The 20,335-nt window shown below is 37.8% G+C and overlaps 6 protein-coding genes across 7 annotated transcripts; 3 read left to right on the plus strand and 3 right to left on the minus strand.

Moving 5' to 3' along the window:
* The first annotated feature begins 373 nt into the window (after positions 1 to 373).
* Positions 374 to 5,511, plus strand: LOC133746538 (protein TPX2). Of its 2 annotated transcripts, none has more exons than XM_062174704.1 (18): positions 374 to 848; positions 1,255 to 1,404; positions 1,503 to 1,577; positions 1,862 to 1,997; positions 2,375 to 2,483; positions 2,776 to 2,829; positions 2,953 to 3,044; positions 3,124 to 3,199; positions 3,287 to 3,349; positions 3,489 to 3,575; positions 3,680 to 3,738; positions 3,844 to 3,922; positions 3,998 to 4,063; positions 4,164 to 4,226; positions 4,371 to 4,448; positions 4,565 to 4,609; positions 4,751 to 4,848; positions 5,042 to 5,511. In XM_062174704.1, exons 1-18 carry the CDS (start codon positions 677 to 679, stop codon positions 5,058 to 5,060), a joined length of 1,521 nt encoding a protein of 506 aa, XP_062030688.1. In that variant the 5' UTR covers positions 374 to 676; the 3' UTR covers positions 5,061 to 5,511. The 2 variants fall into 2 exon arrangements, with proteins under 2 accessions (XP_062030688.1, XP_062030689.1); XM_062174705.1 differs by having other exon boundaries at positions 1,503 to 1,571.
* Positions 5,137 to 8,239, minus strand: LOC133746537 (guard cell S-type anion channel SLAC1). Its single transcript, XM_062174702.1, has 3 exons — positions 7,583 to 8,239; positions 6,361 to 7,166; positions 5,137 to 6,129 (listed from the first exon to the last, which is right to left on the minus strand). Exons 1-3 carry the CDS (start codon positions 8,114 to 8,116, stop codon positions 5,784 to 5,786), a joined length of 1,686 nt encoding a protein of 561 aa, XP_062030686.1. The 5' UTR covers positions 8,117 to 8,239; the 3' UTR covers positions 5,137 to 5,783.
* A 2,185-nt stretch (positions 8,240 to 10,424) lies between these two features.
* Positions 10,425 to 11,357, plus strand: LOC133706680 (blue copper protein 1b-like). Its single transcript, XM_062132226.1, has 2 exons — positions 10,425 to 10,648; positions 10,742 to 11,357. Exons 1-2 carry the CDS (start codon positions 10,486 to 10,488, stop codon positions 11,185 to 11,187), a joined length of 609 nt encoding a protein of 202 aa, XP_061988210.1. The 5' UTR covers positions 10,425 to 10,485; the 3' UTR covers positions 11,188 to 11,357.
* A 257-nt stretch (positions 11,358 to 11,614) lies between these two features.
* LOC133742132 (blue copper protein 1a-like) lies at positions 11,615 to 12,567 on the minus strand. Its single transcript, XM_062169813.1, has 2 exons — positions 12,234 to 12,567; positions 11,615 to 12,090 (listed from the first exon to the last, which is right to left on the minus strand). The coding sequence occupies exons 1-2, from the start codon at positions 12,394 to 12,396 to the stop codon at positions 11,762 to 11,764; spliced, it is 492 nt and encodes a 163-aa protein (XP_062025797.1). The 5' UTR covers positions 12,397 to 12,567; the 3' UTR covers positions 11,615 to 11,761.
* Positions 12,568 to 15,030: 2,463 nt separating this feature from the next.
* On the minus strand, positions 15,031 to 15,904 carry LOC133741729 (blue copper protein 1b-like). The gene is made up of 2 exons (XM_062169444.1): positions 15,609 to 15,904; positions 15,031 to 15,500 (listed from the first exon to the last, which is right to left on the minus strand). The coding sequence occupies exons 1-2, from the start codon at positions 15,772 to 15,774 to the stop codon at positions 15,175 to 15,177; spliced, it is 492 nt and encodes a 163-aa protein (XP_062025428.1). The 5' UTR covers positions 15,775 to 15,904; the 3' UTR covers positions 15,031 to 15,174.
* A 1,189-nt stretch (positions 15,905 to 17,093) lies between these two features.
* LOC133741728 (blue copper protein 1a-like) lies at positions 17,094 to 17,936 on the plus strand. The gene is made up of 2 exons (XM_062169443.1): positions 17,094 to 17,359; positions 17,482 to 17,936. The coding sequence occupies exons 1-2, from the start codon at positions 17,197 to 17,199 to the stop codon at positions 17,808 to 17,810; spliced, it is 492 nt and encodes a 163-aa protein (XP_062025427.1). The 5' UTR covers positions 17,094 to 17,196; the 3' UTR covers positions 17,811 to 17,936.
* Positions 17,937 to 20,335: the final 2,399 nt, after the last annotated feature.

Raw genomic sequence — 20,335 nt, forward strand, 5'->3', positions numbered from 1 at the left:
ACCAACTTCTAGGCCTCCGCCTCCCACGCTCACTCATTCGTCAACTTCCTTCCCCCATATTTCAAAAACTCCCCCCAGGCAGGCCCCCCCACTGTCTCGGCCCTTCAAACAAAAACCAACCGTTAGGGTCAGTCTCGTAATTCCGACAAACCGCAGGGGCAAACGCGAACCACGCGCCGGAATTTCAGAGTCGTCGTAGACAGGGGGGCACAAACAACTCGCCACCCCAAACAGAGCCCGCAGTCCCATAACCCCCCTCCACGAAATGACATTTCACCCCCGTTCGAATTTCAAAACCACCCTAAACCCCCGGGGGCAGTTTCGGCATAACAAAAATAAGATAAATATTTTCAAATTTTACAGAAGGATACGAAGCTGTGGACGCAAAAATCCAAAAAGGAAAACCTGGCAATGTGTCCAAAGTACCAACGCTCCTTCCCCCCAGCTTTAAAGTCCTCCTTTATACCACTTGGACCTTGATAAAATCCATTTTCGGTTACAACGGCCTTTGCCTCCGGAGCTCGGAATAATCAAGATTATTATTATTATTCTCTAGGGTTTTTGCCTTGCCGGGTCAGGCTCGGAGCTCCGACGCTCTCGGAATCGGGTCTTGGATTGATCGATGGTGTTTGGAGCTTAGAGAGAGAAAGTGAGAGAGAGGGGGAGAGGGAGAGGGATGGAAATGGAGGAAGATATGGAGGTGGAGCAAGTGTTTACGGCGCACGAAGTGGACATTGACTACGAGTTTGACGCGGCCAGGTTCTTTGATTTTAGTCGGCAGGAGACGCCGGTGGAGGCGCGGCGGGCTGAGCTCTGGTTCGAATCCGCCAAGAGCTATCCTCCTTCTCGTAAGCCCCTCTCTCTCTCTCTCTCTCTCTCTGTGTCTCTGTCTAGCTCGAACGACGCCGTTTTTGGTGCAATTTGTGTTTCTGGAGCTTTTTGAATTTTTTTTTTTACCATTTTTTTACTGTGCTTCACTTTGATTGAGTTGAGCTACAGTGAGCTTGGTTTTATCGATTTTTTTTTTCCGGTCATTGTGAAACGCTAGCGTTTTTCTTCGTTCAAATACATTTCCTACGATTTTCATTTTTTTGTTTGTTTTGAAAGTGGTAAAATCGGTTTATACTTGGTGATGCATTTTCTTAATCAAAGCACTGATCTGAAATTTCTATGAAATCTTGGCAATATTATGAAGTTTTGGATATTATTCTGTAAAAGAAAAATATCTGAAAGGCTCTTGTTGGTTGGTTTCAGCTGTTGTGACAAGGATGATACTAGGAGGGGACATTCTCCTGGGAAATGTGAATACCTCCCCAAAATCTAAAGATGTGGAGAATACAAATGGCATTGGCTGTAATATCGTCGCTGGCCAAGAATCGTGTGCAATGGATGTAAATAGCGGAGGTAGGAATATGATAAAAATTTAGTACTTGTGAATTCGTCGGCATTATTATGTACTTGTGAATTCTAAGTCTTGAAATGTACTGTTTGCTGTATTCTAGATTGTGAAGGAGTGAATAAAGGGATTTTCGGCAACTTGCAAAGAGTTCTAAATCAATCACATGGAGCAGGTACAGGTGACCAGTTTGATACTTTGGCCACTAATGTTTGTTGTTAAAATAGATTTGCCAGATGGTTTCGAAATGAATTAAGACCATACATTCTTTCTGCCTCTCATTTGTAAATTTGAAAATTCTCTACATATTCTATTTGAACAGTTATATTCTCTCAGCTGAAATTTTCAAGTTTTTGCATAAGCATATTATTCCTTGTTAGATGTTACTCATGAATCATGATTATGGTTATTCCATTGTTTCAACACAATTCGTAAGTATATTTACTTTATGTTTTCATCTTGCAGGGTTGACATTCAATCATTCAAAAGGTCAAAATAACTCTTCAGTAAAGCCATCTTTCCCCAGGAAATCAACTTTGATGAAACCTACAGCAAGTCAACTTGCTAAGCAAAATCGCCTCCCTCATATTGGTGGTTCCAGGTGATTCTCAGAATCTGCTGCCTCTTGTTTATGTTTTTCAATGTATTGTGTTTGTAAGCTTTGTTCATGGTCCTTTCCTGACCACTCTTAGATTTCATACCATAACTATTTTGTTCCATGTTCCTTAGCTTAAGTACACTGTTTTATATTCCCCATAGTTTGTAGGTGTGGCCCCTCATTTGTCCAAGTGTCGCTTGTCTCAGAGATTAGGGCATTCATGTATCCAATTTAACTACAATATGATAAATCCTGCATGCTTTTCCTTGGGCAGTGTAAAACGAGTAACTGAACATGGAAGTCCAGGAAGTCCAACTACTTTAGATACATCACTGATCCCATTTCTTTCCTTTTGGTGTTTTATTACCTTTTTTGGTTAGATTTCAGACGCTACATGTTCAAAACAGTGATAAGAGCTTCTGTAGCTCTTCTGGAGTTGAAACTCAAGCTACCAAAAGGCAGAAGTTAGAGGGAGGTCACTCGCATAAGGTACAGAAGCTATATAGCTGCATTATAAGAAATTTTGGTACTTGGTTTTAGGCTAGAATATTGTCTGATATCCAGTCTTGGACCAGAATTTACTGCATGCTAATATGCTCTTTTATATGTATTTTGCATTTAAAATTTAAAGAGGTACAAACTGTGAGTAAGTTTGTATACATCTAAACCTGAATAGAATATAGTTAAATGATTAATAGGTTCTTGCACTAGAGGTGCTTATGAGCTGAGCAGGCTTCCTGAGCTGACTGTTATTATGGCTCAAATCCATTCTTTATGACAGGTTACTACTGAAGCAATGCAGCAAACTAATTTCATCCACAAGCCACCTAAAAAGGTATGATACCTACTGCATGATGCTTGAATTTGCTACACCTACTTGTTTTATTTTTCCAATTGAGTTTTCAGTCTGTGCGCTCCTAAATATGAATTTGAATATATGCATCTGGGCGGTCTGCAGGTCGAAACTTTTGATAAGACGCATGCCAAGTTGAAAATTACTATTCCAATAGAGCCTGACTTTGAAACGACATATAGGGCGCAAAGAATAAGGTGAGTTCTTGCTATGAGTGCAGAAAGGACATTTTTTTGGTAACCAGTATTGAAGGAAGCTAGATTATATATATTTCAGGCCTAAGAATGGATCAGTGTTGGAACAAGTGCCATCAGCTCCTCGAAAATTCAAAGCCCGTCCACTGAACAAAAAAGTTGGTACTTAAGCTTAGTTAACCATGAGTTTGATTTGGTTTCCTTTGTGATGCTCTTCCCTCAAGTTTATGTGTTTTACACTGCAGATTTTTGAGGCTCCCTCACTGCCACTTCCAAAGAGGAGCACTCCAAAGTTGCCAGAATTTCATGTAAGTCTGGTATTTATTATATGCTTGTTATTAACCATATGTAATCCTCTGCATCCTCAAAATGAACTGAAAATTACAAATCTTTAAACTGTCTTTAAAATTTTGTGGCTCACAGACCCTTTCTTACATTGCCTCTTAGGAATTTCACCTGAAGACAATGGAAAGAGCTATGCAAAATACATCTACTGTTCCATTATCCTCACATCATTTCAATGGTCAAGAGAAGGTAATTTTCACTATATCAATCGCAAAGTAGTCCCTCCTGTCAAGTGTCAAACCTCGTGCCCACTATCTTTTAGTGGAAGTGTGATTAGTGTTGTATGTTCGCAGGTGTTGGACAAACCTAGTGCTTCCACTGTTGCAGGAAATGGAAACAGAGAACCCAGAAGGTAATCGGAGAAAGAGCTTTGGGCCTTATGTCATTATGATAATTGGAATGCTCACTTTACATTTTGCCAAACATAGTACTTACTGGATTGATATACTATCTTTAGGCCGAGTAAATTGGATGGTCTTAAGCAGGATGGAAGTGATGTAATGCCAAAATTTAAAGCTCGTCCTCTTAATAAAAAGGTAATATTATTTCTGTAAATCATTTACTTGAAATTCATGCAAGGAGATGCCAAATATACGTCCTTTTGAGTGCAGATCTTTTCTAGCAAAGGGGATATCGGTGTTTTCTGGAATAGCAAAAGAGAAACCACTGTACCAATGGTAGGTCATATACATTAATCTCAAATTTATTGATTATAATTCATAATACTTTCAGTTGGCAGAATAATCTCATCTAAGAGCATTCTTTGATTCTATATAGGAATTTAATTTTCAGACAGAGAGGAGAACTCAGCAGATTCCGCCAACTGATCTTTTCAGTAAGGTAGACATTCACAAATTTATGGAGTGCTGTGGGTAGTTGTACAATTAATTTTTTTCTGTCATTGTTCCTGCTATTGTAGCCATCATTATTATTTGCATAATTCATTTACCTGCCATTCTTATTTATTCTTCTTTTGAGTGCTAGCTCTCTTTAACATCTGAACTCCAGCCAAATAATGGAGCTCAGTTGAAATTGCCTCAGCCAACATCTGTATCAGTGAAGGTTATCTTTGTTCCCCTTACCTTATAATTCAATGAACATCACATATATTGTTGATTTTTCAGATTTCTTTTTCCCAAGTTATTGAGTTAGTTTGTTTTTCTTTTTGTTGGCATAAGGACTCAAAAGAAAATAGAGCGAATAATTTCCAACCAGAACATAAGGTAAGGTTTCTTGTAGAACTGATTATGGACACAATCTTGAAAAAGTTTTTTTTTGTTTCTCATTTCTTCTGGATAATGAGTGTATGTAGCTAGCAGTGCTTCTCTTCTCTCAAATGCTCTCTATGTTTTCACTTCTTATAGATAATGGTAAAAGAGAAATCTTCTCTGTTTGGTGGAAAGCAAGCTCTATTTGGGGGTGGCAGGTCCATCAGTGATGTTGATAACAAATCAAGGATGAGGTGTGAAAGCTGCATAAACAATTGCTAGTTATTTTCAGTTCTATTTATTTTTTCCTGATTCAACTGTCAGGCTATCAGTGATGTTCATAACACATCAAGCATGAGGTGTGACAGCTGCATGAACAACTGCTAGTTATTTTCAGTTCTATTTATTTTTTCTGATTCAACTGTCTTGCCCCTGAAATTGCTGCAGGAGTTTGGGAGTCCGCTAGAGGTAAAAAGATCACAAAGTTCATGAAATGGATATGCTATCAAAGTGATAGATGGTGAAATGGATCTCTTTGGTGATTGCGGAATAATGCTTCAAAAGACTATGAAACCCTTTTGGTGAAGATGGAAGCCATGTTAACAGTTCCAGACATGCCAAACCAGCTTTTTCATTTCACCAATTTGTAGATTTTAGTAATCCAATAAACATCTCTAAAGGCCGGTGTTGTACAGCTAGCTGTTAAGGCCATCTCTTACATCTTCTATCTTTTTGATAGTATTCAACACAGGTAATTGTGATTAGTCAAGGGGAAATATACACAATGCAGTTATGTGCTCAATAGGTAAATGTTGTGAACAAACCCTTACAGCATTTTCTTATATGTAATTGCCATTTAAAGTACTGATATGGCCTTGCAAAATTTAATCTGACAAGGACCAGGTTGCTGTGGCTCAGTCTCTCTAGCTTATATCTTTACTGTAAGGTAAATGTTGTGAACAAACCCTTACAGCATTTTCTTATATGTAATTGCCATTTAAAGTACTGATATGGCCTTGCAAAATTTAATCTGACAAGGACCAGGTTGCTGTGGCTCAGTCTCTCTAGCTTATATCTTTACTAATTAAAGTACAAGATTCATTTCTATTGGTCCCTAAGTAATAAGATCATAGCATCTTTGGGTATAAGCTGAGTAATAAGATCATTTGTATTGGTCCCTAGCCTGCTTCTATGGATATAATCTGTCTTCTTTCCCTCCATCAGAAACCTTTGCTGCTATATTGTTCTTGGTTAGAGCCTGCTTTGTCCAGCGCTTTATATCATAGGCCTTTTTGAACTTGCCAAGTCTTCTCTTTGTTATGGCTATGGCAAGATCATTAGGAAACAATGTGTGCCAAACAAAGGCATGAAGAAGAGTGGACACAAACAGTACAGACACCGTTGTTGATGACATGAAAGAAAGAGTAACTGCGAGGCCCTTGGTTAGAACTGACGGTACTTCTTCTGCATACTTAATGGTGGCAACTGAGAATGTTGTCATTGGAAAGGTGTATGCCCACCAAGCCACCGAAAATCTGCACCAGTATGAGCAGTTTTGTTAATCAGTAACTGAAGAGTTCATAAAATACTAATCATTTTATCATACGACAAGTTACTGGACTGAGAACTGGGACAACTAGTTATATAGGTGGAAGAATTATGTCTGGATGTGCTATACTGATTCACAGTCGAGCAACATGACATGATAGATGTCAGGACAATAGTTCATCTTTCAGTTGCCTCAACTAAAGGAGTAGCTAGCTTACCTAAACCCTGTGAAGAATTTGATCCTCACGACCAGTGAAATATAGAGAAACAGTGCGATGAAGTAGCAGGTCCTCGACACCTCATTGAAATCACCATAAATGTTCTGCCAAGCCATACTTGCGGCTGATGGGGCAGCAATGAACATGGAATACACCGGATGGAGCTCCCTCGGCAACGCTTCACTTGTTGGCAATCTCTGATACAAAGTAACAAAGACCACAAAGTAATGTGCAAAGCCTACTGCCCACAAGAACTTGGCAGGCTCCTTCCACCCAACCTTGGCAGCCAAAATTGCCCCAACAAAGTTTCCAACCACTGAGAGATGCGAAGATGGATTGGCCACCTTACAAAGACGCCTCTTCCCACCCGAAAGCCACTGTCCATAGATCTTGAGTTCCAGAAGAAAGTAGGGTAACATGAAGGTGCACCAAATTGCAGGTTGGAGTTTATTAGGGAACAAAGTTGGTGGTGCACCAAGGGCTAAGAACATGCATACAACCCAAGGAGCAAAGAAGAAGTTGACTCTCACAGGGTGGAAGTACTCTCTTTTGACTGCTTCAAAGTAGAAGAGAGTTTTGAGAATATAGGTGAAGGAGACACAAAATAGGACTGCTAATGCTAAAAGCCAGAGGACAAGGTTTATGAAGAGTGGGATGTGGAGAAACTCAGTGGCTGGGCTTGTCGCAAGAGCACGCCATAAGACTGCTTGGCTGCTAAGGCCAAGACAAATACCAAAGCATCCAATTGGAAATCTGAGGAGAAAGGGCCATTGCTCATCTTTTGGGAGGAGAATATCTTCATCATCCTGCACAACCCTCATTATCAATGTAAATATAAATTCTTGGTTAGGCTTTTACTTTGATTTTGATACATATTAGTGATGCTAACTGATGTATATCTTTTACAGTCTGATATGTTAAGCTGTCAATCAAGGGCTCCAAATGTTTAAGCTATCCCAAGGCTCTAGTGTATGTTAGACAAGTAGTCACCTAGCTAGTTCTCGCAGTATAGGCCAACAACACATATCAAACTAACAATTGTCAAAAGGTTAATATGAATTGTGAGTCGAGTTGATTATTATTTCGAATACTTAAATTGTCAATCATAAAGTGAAATGTGATGTTAACACTTCAGATAAAGAAGAAATATTAATCTCGAACTACAAGATATCTACAAGAGCAGATGTCAACATAATAAATTTGAAATGATGATGATACTAACCTTGACTTGGTCAAGTTCAGGCCCTCTAAGTGCAGCAAAGTATCTGCCAGCAGGAACACTTGTATCAACAGACTCATCAAGTCCTGCTCCATCAGTCTTCTGAGACTCCATCTCTGATCTTTCCTTTTTTGATGGCAACCAAGAGTTTTGCCTACTGGGGTTTGATGATTTGGTCTCGAAGATGCTGAAGTCTCCTTTCCTTCCTTCCATGCCAAACCTGTTAATGGAATCAAAACCTCCGAAACTTCTTCCACTTCTGGGAAGATTAACACCAATGTTCTCATCTTTAGCCCTGTTGGACTCTTTTCGAAGCACCGAAAAACCAGTCTCTAGAGAAACCTGCCTATTGATCGAACGCCTTTGACTACTACCCTTCATCTCTCTAACTTTAATGGGTTTGTTAAGTCTCTTCTCTGCCTTTCCGTTTTCCTCTTCAGTAATTCCCTCTTCTTGTTCCTCTTCTTCTGGTAAGACTTCATGGATATCAATAAGATGAGTATCAAGAAAATATGGAGAAGTTTTTCTTTTATCCATTTTGGTTCAATGTAGTTCTTTGGCTAGTCTTTGCAAGTCTCAGAGGTGCTTAATTTGTATATGATATTTGGATGCATCATGCATGTATGCTCGTTCCTTGTTAGCTTTTTGAGGTGTGTTCACAGAAAGTTGGAAAACTAGACTACTAGAGGAGTAGAGGTACGTACGTGTGTTATGTACTATGGTGGTGGTTGGGGTATGAAATGGGAGCCAATACTTTGTTCAGAAAAAGTGGGTTTCTTAAGGTATATCCCGTGAGAGAAAATCAATATTGAGTTTGTCGCTTAAGATCATAAATTTATTATGAGACTGAGGCCACAAAGTACTATATATGAACTATTATACGCACAGATAAGAGGGTTCAATAATTTCGTGTGGCTGAAAATCAAGATGTTGTTGCATAAGATCTCAATTTATGTTAGAGAGTTGGATATATTTGCTACATATTATCTTTTTGGATGAAAGAATTATATAGATCGAAGAACATCAAGTTGTACACGTAGAGAGACCTCATCAAAATTATGTGCAAATTTGAAACGGCATCCTAAACAAAGCACCTCCACATAAATAGTGTTTGCGCATCCCCAAATGACTCTCCCATCGTTGGAGTTGCGCTAGCTTCACATAAACTCGGATGAAACAGTGTCTAATTGGCTTCCCATAGCTAAAACATACCGGTGCGAATTAGCATCAAACGTATCTTGATCTCCATTCTCCTCAATCAAATATTTATTTTCACCTTGGATCTAATGGTAGTTGACCTAAGTGGTGAAAGGAGGGTGAAGTTCAAGAGTTTGATTCCTTCTAGAATGGGAAGAATTTCTTGATTGATTGAAAACAAATCTAATCAATCCAAGTTCAAGCCGGAGATAATTATATCACAAAATCAAGGAATTATTCTATGGTTGTGGAGTACCATGTGCATATATGATGGCCTGTGCTTGTAGAATTGCAACATTTAGGCAAAGTTTGATCAATATAGGGGCGAATAATTTTTTATATATATATATATTTTTTATACATGAACTAATCAACGGAAAGTCGTTTTTACATGGACAAATTACATTAGCTATTCTATAATAATCTCTCCATAAAGTCATATCTAATCACGATACCAAAAGTTATGAGTTGAGAGCTGCGGTATTGTTAATTATGCTTCGTTGCAATCGAGTTATCTTTCTGTTATGTCACCGCGTTGTCAAAGCAAATGGAGTAGCCGGTAGAGCACTCTTTACTAGTTGGTGCATGTTAGAATATATATATTTTGTAGAGACTCCTGATATCATTTCAGAATATTCTCTAGACGCTTATTATAATAAGGGGTTTAGGCTCAATGCCCCCCTTGTGTTTGCAGTTTCATTAATCAAGGGTTGAGGGCAGCTGCACCAACCCTTTATTCAAAAATTAAGTTATGAGTTGAGAGTTAGTTTAGAATATTTCATTTCATAATTTATAAAATTTTCATAAAATATACTGCTTATTAAAAAAAACTCCTTAATTGATCGAAAAAAAATCCAAATCAATCAAATTTTGAAACCGGAGATAATTGTATGATAAATAAGTATCTTATTGAAATTCAAAAAGAATTTCATATATATCAATTCATTATCCCTTTCCATTTTACCTTAAGCTTCCTAGATGGGAACTTCGACGAAGGCATAATTAGTTTCAATATTAGAGAAGTTATGGAGCCCTAAGTCCCTAACCAAAAATGATCTCCTACCTAATCATGAACAGACTAAAATGATCTCCTACCTAAACGTCCCTCTTTATAAACTCGTCTGGACTGAGCACGAAGGTCCCTCTATATGAACGATACTTTTTTTCCCCTTTTTCTCTTACGCCTTTGGCATGATCTTGTGGACAAAATCATATCCAAATTGATATTTTAGGGAGCTATTGTATATATTTCCTTTCCTATATTAGCTTTTTTTGCAGACTAGTGGAACATTTCCTGACCTGTCTTCTATCCATGTACACATGCTAAACATAAAATTAGCAATGACTATCAAATATATCGGGGCTTCCTTTGGCCGATGATGAAAATAGGAAGGAAATATACGACAGCCAAAAATTAGCAATTGAAACCTTAAAATTTAGTAAACAATACCTGAATCATACAGCCCAGGTATTACATCAAGCAAATGAGGAAGGAATTCGGTCACATATAGAATATCATATTGAAATCAATCAATACTTCCTATTTTAGCTGGAAAAAAAATTAAGTAAATATAGAAAACTAACAAAAAAATTAACCTGGATTAGTTAGGAAAGTTGCCTTCTATTCCCTTATAAACGAATCAAAATTTTCAAGTTCTCATCAAAGAGGCCAACAGTTATTTTGTCATCAAGCAAACAAATTAAACTCAATGGCCTCTTCCCAGCTCTTTATTATCTTTTCCATTCTAGCAATTTTCGTCCCTTTGATTGTGGCCAAAGATTATGTGGTTGGTGACAAAGCAGGTTGGACAATTGAAGTTGATTATGAAGCTTGGGCAAAGGGAAAAAAATTTTCTGTTGGTGACAGACTCCGTAAGTAGAATTTTCTTTAACTTCTTTCTTTTATCTGCTAATCTGTCAATTTATATAGGATTAAGTTGTAACTTGCTCTTATCATATGTGCAGTTTTTTTATATCCAAAAGGATCCCACAGTGTGGTTGAAGTGGAAGAGAAAGACTTTAATAGATGTAAAGCTCCTGCTGACGGTAAGGAATTAACGAGTGGAGAGGATGTGATCAAGCTTGATGCCCCAGGAAAGAAATATTTCTTTTGCAATGTTGGTAGACATTGTCAAATGGGGAACCAGAAGGTTGCTATAAATGTGGAATCATCTTCATCTTCATCTTCATCTTCCTCTACTCCTAGCCCAAGCCCGAGTGAATCCAGCCCAAGTGCCTCAAGCTCAGCACCCTCAAGCCCAGAGCTCTCAAGCCCAAGTAATTCAAGCCCACCTGCTTCCCCCAGCCCAGCAGCCCCAAGCCCTAGTACCTCTGGAGCAACGATCGGAGAAAGATACGGGTGGATGTTAATTATGGTCGGTATTATAGGGTTTCTCATTGGGAGTGAATAATTTGGGATATTTGTAACATGGGAACATGTAATGTAATGAAATTTTTGGGTTTGTTTGGAATTGCTTCCTAGAGCGCCAGAAGTGTTTTTGAATTAATATAAAAAATCAGTTATAAATATAAAAATATTATAAAATATATATAAAATGTCGCTTGAACAATTTTGAAAGCATTTGAAAGTGGTTTTGATAAGTACCTGACAACTGATTCCTCATTTGAAAGTATTGTTGCCAAATTTGTACATCTCTTAAATGTGATTTTCGGATGGTTAACAAATGGTTCATCATGAAAATCACATTGTTTTCTCCACTTCTGCCCCCAGTTTAGAGCTGTTAAAAGCACCCTAAAATATTTAGGTAGATCTCTATTTCGTGATTTTCATTGCAATTTTCTATCCAAGCTGGTTATTAGACTTTGGAACATGACAAACAAAACAATAAACTGGCATGCAGTTCATATAAATTAATGCTTGAAATATCCAAAATATCATTCAGAAACTCACACTTAATAACAGGAAAGAATTAATCTAATAATCAGATACAATAAAATGGAAACTCGGAGAGCACTAGTCCAATCTCAAGCGTAGATGAGCATCCCAAGAATGCCAATAACAATGATCATCCACCCAAATCTAACTCCATTAACAGAACTTATAGTTGCTGCAGAGGTAGTGGGGCTTGGACTAGGAGCAAAGGAAGCTGGCATAACAGTTATGAAAAGCTTCTGGGGTCCAACTTCACAGTGCTTAGAAACACCACATATGTACCATTTTCTTCCTGGCGTTGCTAGGTTTATCACATCCTGTCCACTTGTTAATGCCACAGTGCCTGCAGGAGCTGCACATTCTTGGAACCCAGTTCCATTCACCTTAACCACATTGTGAGCTCCTTCTGGGTAGTTAAATACTGCATGCATAATAAAAGACAATCACAAAATCCTCAGTCAGTTCCCAGATCGAAGATTGAGAGAAAGAAGAAAATATATAGAAGAAAAAAATAGAAGAGGAAATTTTAAGTTTGTTGAGGAGGAGAGGTTGTTAGTAGTTTACCAAGGTTGTCACCAACATAGAAGAGCTTTCCCTGAGCCCAAGCTTGGTAATCAACATTAATGGTCCAACCCTTGTCATCACCAACAATAAAATCTGTTGCCAAAATTGTTGGGGAAACAATCGCAAGAATGGCAAGAACTATGAAGAGCTTAGAAGAGGCCATTTTTACTAGCTAATGCTCAGCCTTTTCTTTCTTTTCTATGAATTTGGTTCTGTTGAGATGATCAATGATGAGCTTGATCGATCAGTCGGTTCTGTTGTGAAAAATGAGTTCGTTGCTCTGCCCATTTATAGGGATTGTGGTTGTGGATGTTCTTGGGTAAGTCTAGAATCAATAGGATGCAGCCCCAGGACGGCACTGCTTAATTTGCCGAATGGCGCGAAGAGATTTCAGAGTTGAATGAAGTAGATCACTGAATCAACATATTAATTAATTATATGCATTACTATTACGAGATTACTACTTTCTTGGAGCTACGCAGAAACCGGTTTTTGTTTTTTTAATTTCTATAAGATTAATATGATTCCCACATTTCCATTTGTAGACACGTTGAACAATCCTTAATTAAGAATTCAATGAGTGAGATGGGTAAAGCATATGGTGCGTGTTTTATGTTTAAACTTTGATGTTTTTCTTTTTTGTTTTTTCACTTGTTTGATTATAATAAACATATTTTAAATAATGATTATAATGAACTTTGATAGCATGCTCTTGTGACCGGAAAAAAAAAAATTGACCTATATGCCTGTCAATATGACAAAGACCTTCATAATCATGAATGCCTCAGCTCATATTCAGGTAGTCACTGAAAATTTATACGTATACATATATTGTAAGAAACAATTGAGTCAAAACATGCCAGTTGATGATGTTGTTTGTGGATTACAAGCAAAAAGTTTGAATTTGTAGCCCCTCCCAAAGTTAATAGTTTTCACCGGATCCAGCTCCTCTAAAGTGAGGAGGTTGTGAATTTACGTCAATTTCATTAAATCTTGACTCTCTGTCTAATCTAAGAGTCATTACAATTGACACATCATTTTTTCATTAATTTTTTATTTTTTATCTAAACCCTAGTTAACTATGCGGTTAACTCTAGGAGAAAAAAAAAAAGCTTGACGAATTGTTTCTCCTCTGCGTTCGAGAGTTGACGGCAAGAGGAGTGCAAACCAAAACCCACCACCATGACGAACTTGCAATCTTCCCAATACTTCCCTAAAATTTTGACGATATTATTTTCAACTATTTTTCTGTTTTATTAGAGCGATTAAATTCATGAAATATGAGGGTCTTTGTGATCAACCTTAAAGACTTCAGAGTTCAGATTACCCAGATCGAATTAAAAAGCCTAATGAATCACATACACGAAATAATTAGGGTTGGCAAGCTTTCAGTTTTCCTTTAAGTTAAACTGGTGATTGAATATTTGCAAGGCAGCGGGAACCTGATGCCTCTATTGAGGCTGTCCAGTTTGATATCAAAGTCTTGGCATCCAACTTTGAAATGGTGTTGTTCTCTTGTATCCCTCGTAGGAATAATGAAATAGCTTATTTGATTGCTACCCTGAGAATCCCCTGATGGGATTATGAATGCCCTAGCTATGGATGTAAGTTCTTCTGGTAAAACTGCCTATTCGACTGGAAAAAAATTTATAATTGAATTCTTAGTTAATTGATGGAAGCCAGAAACTCTTGCATATGGCCAAAAGTCTATTTAAGCTTAAGCTAGTTATCAAAATCCCCATTTTTTTTTTTCTAGAGTTGGCAGAGTTAACTAGAGTTTAGATGAAAAATAAAAAATTAATGGAAGAGTGATGTGTCAATTGTAATGACCCTTAGATTAGACAGAGAGTCAAGATTTAATGAAATTGACGTAAATTCACAACCTCCTCACTTTAGAGGAGCTGGATCCGTTTTCACCACTAGGCTAGCAGGTGCATAACTTCTTTCTGTAGCCACCATTCACCAATGACTACTTTCTTAACTTTTCTCTGTTACAAGTTATCCGATGTCTAGATTATAAATCCGCAGGAATAGATGAACCAATGAAAACTCTTTGAAATAGACAAGTACGATATAGTCAAATTAACTCTTTTGTTCTATTAATTTCAGAGAGTGAGATTATACATTCCAAGTAAATAATTAAACACTAATTTATCGATAGTGCTATTGGAAAACTAAGACAAATGCTTCATATAGTAAATTGTAAACTTTCATATTTTTAAGAACAATAAAGGAATGGAAAGGATCATGTTCGATAACTCTATAATTTTTTTGCCTTTATTCTCATTCAATCCTACTGTGGGAACACAATGCACAATGACAGAACCCCCCCCCCCCCCCCCCCCCCCCAAAAAAAAAGGGTTCATAATGCGAACTTGTTCACCTTTCAAGTCACCCTATCATACATGAAAAATTCAATTGGCACGCAAAAAAAAAAACTATTGATATAAATACTCGTTCTTCCATTGCCAAAGGAGATGATCGATATTGTTTCAACAACCCAAGTAATCGATCATTGACCTCTTGGCAACTGCTTATGATGTCTTGATAGTACTTTTTAGTGATACTTCACTTGGAGTTCACTCCATGATTGAATCAATACAAATTCTTAAATTAAATTTGATTAATCTCTCTATTTCAAAGAGCTTAGTGTCTCTACAAATCCTTTATTTATAGTCTGAAATTATTGAGACATTAAGAAAATGAGGTCACTGTCGTGCATATATATGTATATTGGTTAAACAAAAAAAGTCCTGACTGCAGGGCTGGTGTAGGTGTTAATATGGCACAGCTGGTGTATAAATTGTATAATTATTTGAACTTGAATTGAAGTATCATCTGATCAATTCATAAACTCACGCTTAATGCATAACCTTTAACTATGCAAATAATTAATTTAATGCTATAAACAATAAAAGAACTAGAATACTAAATTCAAATATTAGGCCATGAGCATCCCAAGAATGGTGCCAACAGTAACGATGATCCACCCATATCTTGCTCCATTACCCCTTATACTTGCTGCAGAGGTAGTAGGGCTTGGGCTGGGAGCAAAGGAAGCTGGCGTCACAGTTATGAAAAGCTTCTGGGGTCCGACTTCACAGTGTTTAGACACACCACAGATGTACCATTTCCTCCCTGGGGTTGCTAAGTTTATCACGTCTTTCCCACCTGTTAATGCTACAGTGCCTGCAGGAGCTGCACATTCTTGGAAACCAGTTCCATTCACCTTCAGCACATTGTGAACACCTACTGGGTAGTTAAAAACTGCAAAGAGAAGAAGAACGAAATCTTGAATCAGTTTCAAGATAAAATATGAAAGAGACCGATAAGATTAAAATAAGAAGAAAAAAAGAAGCATGCGCAAGTAATTACCAAGGTTATCGCCAACGTAGAACTGCTTTCCCTGAGCCCAAGCTTGGTAGTCGACATTAATGGTCCAACCTTTGTCGTCACCGACAATAAAATCCGTTGCGAAAATTGTAGGAGTAAAAATTGCTAGCATCGCAACAATTACGAAGAGCTGGGAAATAGAGGCCATATTGTAGTTTGTAAATTTGAAACTAATTATGACTAAAATGGTTCTGACTTGGTAATGAAAGCTTCTTAATTTGTTTCTTTGAATTTGGTTGTTTTTGAGATGATGAGCTCTATCGGTCGAGGTGATTTTGAAAAATGAGTTCAATGCTACCCAATTATATAAAGGTTCTGGACTTGTATGAGTCAAGAATCTATAGGATAAGTACATTCCGAGGACGGCACTGCTTGCCGAATGGCACGTAAAAACCTCAGAGTTGAATACGACATATATGATAAACTAACCGACTATCTTATTGCTTTTGGTCTGATTTGGTAGCGTTGAGTAACACTTACCGGTGGCCTGCCATATGAGGTATGTACGAATCCTACAAATTTTTGCAAAATATTATAGACGCGTTGAATGAGTCTTAACTCCTAACCCTAGTAGCACGCTGCGTGAGATGGGCCATGGGAAGTATGCCTCATCGTATTATCGAAAAGTACATTCGATTGCCCTAGTTTCCTATGTACCAATGTTTAAGCTTTATTTACTGTTAGCTATTTAAGAACATGTAATGACCGGAAAATCAAATCCTAAGTAATATATCAACTTCATTATCATCTTTCCACTCTTGAAAATTCAATCTAGCTAGCTAATGAAGAACAATTCATTTGAATTAATTTGCAGCTCATCTCATATATTATTATTATTTACCGCTAGCTAAATCAGAAAATGACAGTTCCACCGCGCTTAATTAACTTATCCCCGCACAAGGTCGATCTCAAATGTCCTGATTTAATTAAAAAAGGAGAGTTACTATAGCTAACATTGCTCAATATATATTATTAAATGAAAAGGTATTCACTCCAAAGTATAAAATGTAAGTCCGATCATTAGCACACTAGCTAGGCTAGGTAGAAGAGGATGAATTGGATGAGACCGAAGTATTCTGCACTAGGAGTTCAGAATATTGTTGAAGGGTATCGCCGGATAGCTAGACGTACGGGACAAGAAATTTGATAATGTAGGACAGTAGTAGGACTAATTCAATATATTGGTACAGGCAGGAAGCCACCAGTATAAATTCATTGAACTGGTCAAACTGAAAGGGGGGGAAAAAATTAACGTGAGAAGAAAATCCATTTCTGAATAGCTGCAACAGAATATTAATGTACTAATCAGTGAATATTATAGTGTGATTATGACCTTGTATTAATTTAACTCTCAAATCTTTTCGTGCCATTGGGCATCGGCATTCTGTGCCGCCCTAGGCGTATGCTAGAACCAAACAACCCTATATATTGGCAGCAGCTGGACCTCACTTCACCAAGCAAATCAACTCAGCTAATCATCAATCTCAAACAGAACAAACTTCTTCTTCATCTTCATATACAGAAGGAAGCTAAGCAATTAATTAACTCATCAATCTTAGGATTAGGACTAATGGCCTCTTCCCACTTCTTCATAATCCTTGCCATTCTAGCAATTGTTACCCCTTCAATTTTGGCCTCTGATTTTATTGTTGGTGATGACAAAGGTTGGACCAATACTGTTGACTACCAAGCTTGGGCTCAGGGAAAGCTCTTCTATGTTGGTGATAACCTCGGTGCGTAAATTATCAAGCTCTACAATCTTGTATAATTTTTTTTTTTTAATAACTTCTTCTTTCTTTTAATTAGTCTTTGATATCTGGATATTAATTTCGTGATTTTCTGTTATGATATGCAGTATTTAACTACCCAGAAGGAGCTCACAATGTGCTTAAGGTGAATGGAACTGGGTTCCAAGAATGTGCAGCTCCTGCAGGCACTGTGGCATTAACAAGTGGACAGGATGTGATAAACCTAGCAACGCCAGGAAGAAAATGGTACATTTGTGGTGTTTCTAAGCACTGTGAAGTTGGACCCCAGAAGCTTTTCATAACTGTTATGCCAGCTTCCTTTGCTCCTAGTCCAAGCCCCAGTACCTCTGCAGCAACTACAAGTGTTGTTAATGGAGCGAGATATGGGTTGATCGTCGTTACTATTGCCACCGTTCTGGGGATGCTCATGGCTTAATATCGAACTTAACGAGTGTCATAGCTTGGGTCTAATTAATTTATTTTTTACTGTTATTAGGTGAGATCTGAAATCAAAATGTAATACTTCAAATATTTATACGAATTGCACACCATTATATACTAAGTTCTGTTTCTTCTGGAATATATAATCTGATTAACATAGTTGATCAAATATGGATGAAGAATTTGTAGACTAATGAAATTAATTCGATTCTATTGATTTTTGGTAAGGGATGAAATGTGCGTTGTACAAAATTAAAGTTTTTTTTTTTTATCTAGATCATACAGTTCCTCAAAGGCTTCCTAGGCCCAGAGACTAATCTGTGCCGGGGGATCATGTCAGAACGCTTCATTTCCCTGGCCACCAAGAATAGATTGAGATTTAACTCCAATTACCGTCGGCGGGATTCGAATCCACACCTGAAAGTTCTTATCAACTCAACCACCTATGGTGGTTTATTAAATTAAAGTTTAGATCGAAATTATATTCTTGAAAGAAAAAAGATATTCAATCAAGTCATCTAACCATTAAATTTTTTCGACCGCTTCAAGTTCATAGTAACTTTTAGATCCATTGGCCCTACCAAGATATTAATATAATTAGTGTCTTAGTGATAACGTGATATAAATGGATATATGAATTTGTACTACTTTCCTTTCTAGACCTTTATAGGAATTTTCATTAAACTTGATCACTAAGCATGTGTCTTTTCATCTTCTAGCCAAATTACATTCAATTACATGCATATATATAGCCAATTGACTGACACATATTACAACCGAGGGGAACGTGGTGAAGAATTAATATAGCCTCAAAAGCTGTGGCAACTGGCAACTCGCTGCAAAAAGCCTTGAGCAAACTAGCTGGGAAATTGACTTGATTGAATTTCCTGAAACTTCCTGCAACTCTCGGCCTTGTACATTCTTGTTCTTATGATCTAAGAGGATTTATAGATTAAATATAACTAAAAGGGAATGTAATGACCATTCTCCCAATAGTAAACAATTAGAATAATTCAATTTTTAAGCCATGAGCATCCAAAGACTGCCAATAATAACCATCATCCACCCATTGGGGGGGGGGTGGGTGGTGGATCACAATGTTTACCAACACTGCAAATGAACCATTTCTTTCCTGGAGCATCAAGCTTGATCACATCCTCTCCACTTGTTAATGGCTTAGTGCTAGAAGGACCTGCACATTCTTTGAACTCCTTTTCCTTCACTTCAACCACATTGTGGCATGGACACCTAGTGGATACTTAAAATCTGCATATATAATATATACAAGCAAATTAGAAAGTAATCTCATATAAAACTACGGATAAAAAAAGCAGAAACCAATTCAAATTCAGAGCTTGTTTACTTACTAAGGCTGTCACCGACATGTAACTGCTTTCCTTTAACCCAAGCTTCATAGTCAAATTTAACGGTCCAACCTTCTTCGTCACCCACAACATAATCTTTAGCCAAAGTTGAAGGGGCAAAAATTGCTAGGACGGCAAGGACAGTGAAGAGCTTGGAAGAGGCCATTGATTAAATTTAATATGCTGCAAAGTGTACTTGTTGTCCTTGATTAGAATTTGAAAATTTTGATTGATTTATAAGGCCAACCTTCCTAACTAATAACAGTTTTGTACAGATATACAGTGTTGTCCTTACTAATATGCCTTAATTAGGCTTTTACAGTTATTTTGGTTTCGTATACTTGGTAATTTTCTGATTCCATTACTTGAAAAGAGTTAAATACTTTTTTGGATCAAATCATCATCCATACTTCATTCCAGGAAGGAAAATTACAAGCAGGGATGCAATGTAGTACAAAAGCCAAGAGACCTACTTCTAACTCAAGTCCGATCATCTGATCTCGACATACCTTCCTAATTCTAAAAACAAAAAATGGAGCAAAACTCTCCAGAACACCAGTAAGGCTAACAAATGACCAAAATCCGGCAACCGGGCCACAGCGTGGTTGGAGCCAACGCCGGCATACCAACTGAGTCGTGGCTCAGACCCAAGTAGGAGGAATGCGCACCAGTCATCTCTGCCTCGTCGGCTAGTGAATACACGTGATAGGATCTGTTTAGAGGATCAACATCACAATAGGCGTTGGTGTTTGAATGCATTGGAGCCCAACAAGACCCAACAGCGGGTCGACCACAACCAAACAACAGAAATCTAAAAACAAAAAACTGGAAAAAAACTGAAAAAAAACACAGTGCACCCGCCAAGCTTGGACCAAAGCCGGATCCGAGCAAAACCAAATCCAGAAACAGAAACCAAGACATGCCCCGATCTGAAGAAACAAGTTACACCCGACCCCAACTCTGGCTCAGACCCACCACATCCTCAGCTTCACTCCGACTCTCACATCCCTTTCCTACTACCTTTGCTGGTGATCCAATTGGCCCCCGATCAAGAACCGACCACCGACGATGGATCACAACAGATCCGCGGCCCCTTCGCATCCTCAAGAAGCAAAACACCAACCCTTGGGACAAAACGCCAACCCAGATCGAGATC

The sequence above is a fragment of the Rosa rugosa genome, chromosome 4 (assembly GCF_958449725.1).
Source record: "Rosa rugosa chromosome 4, drRosRugo1.1, whole genome shotgun sequence".
Lineage (NCBI taxonomy): Eukaryota > Viridiplantae > Streptophyta > Magnoliopsida > Rosales > Rosaceae > Rosa > Rosa rugosa.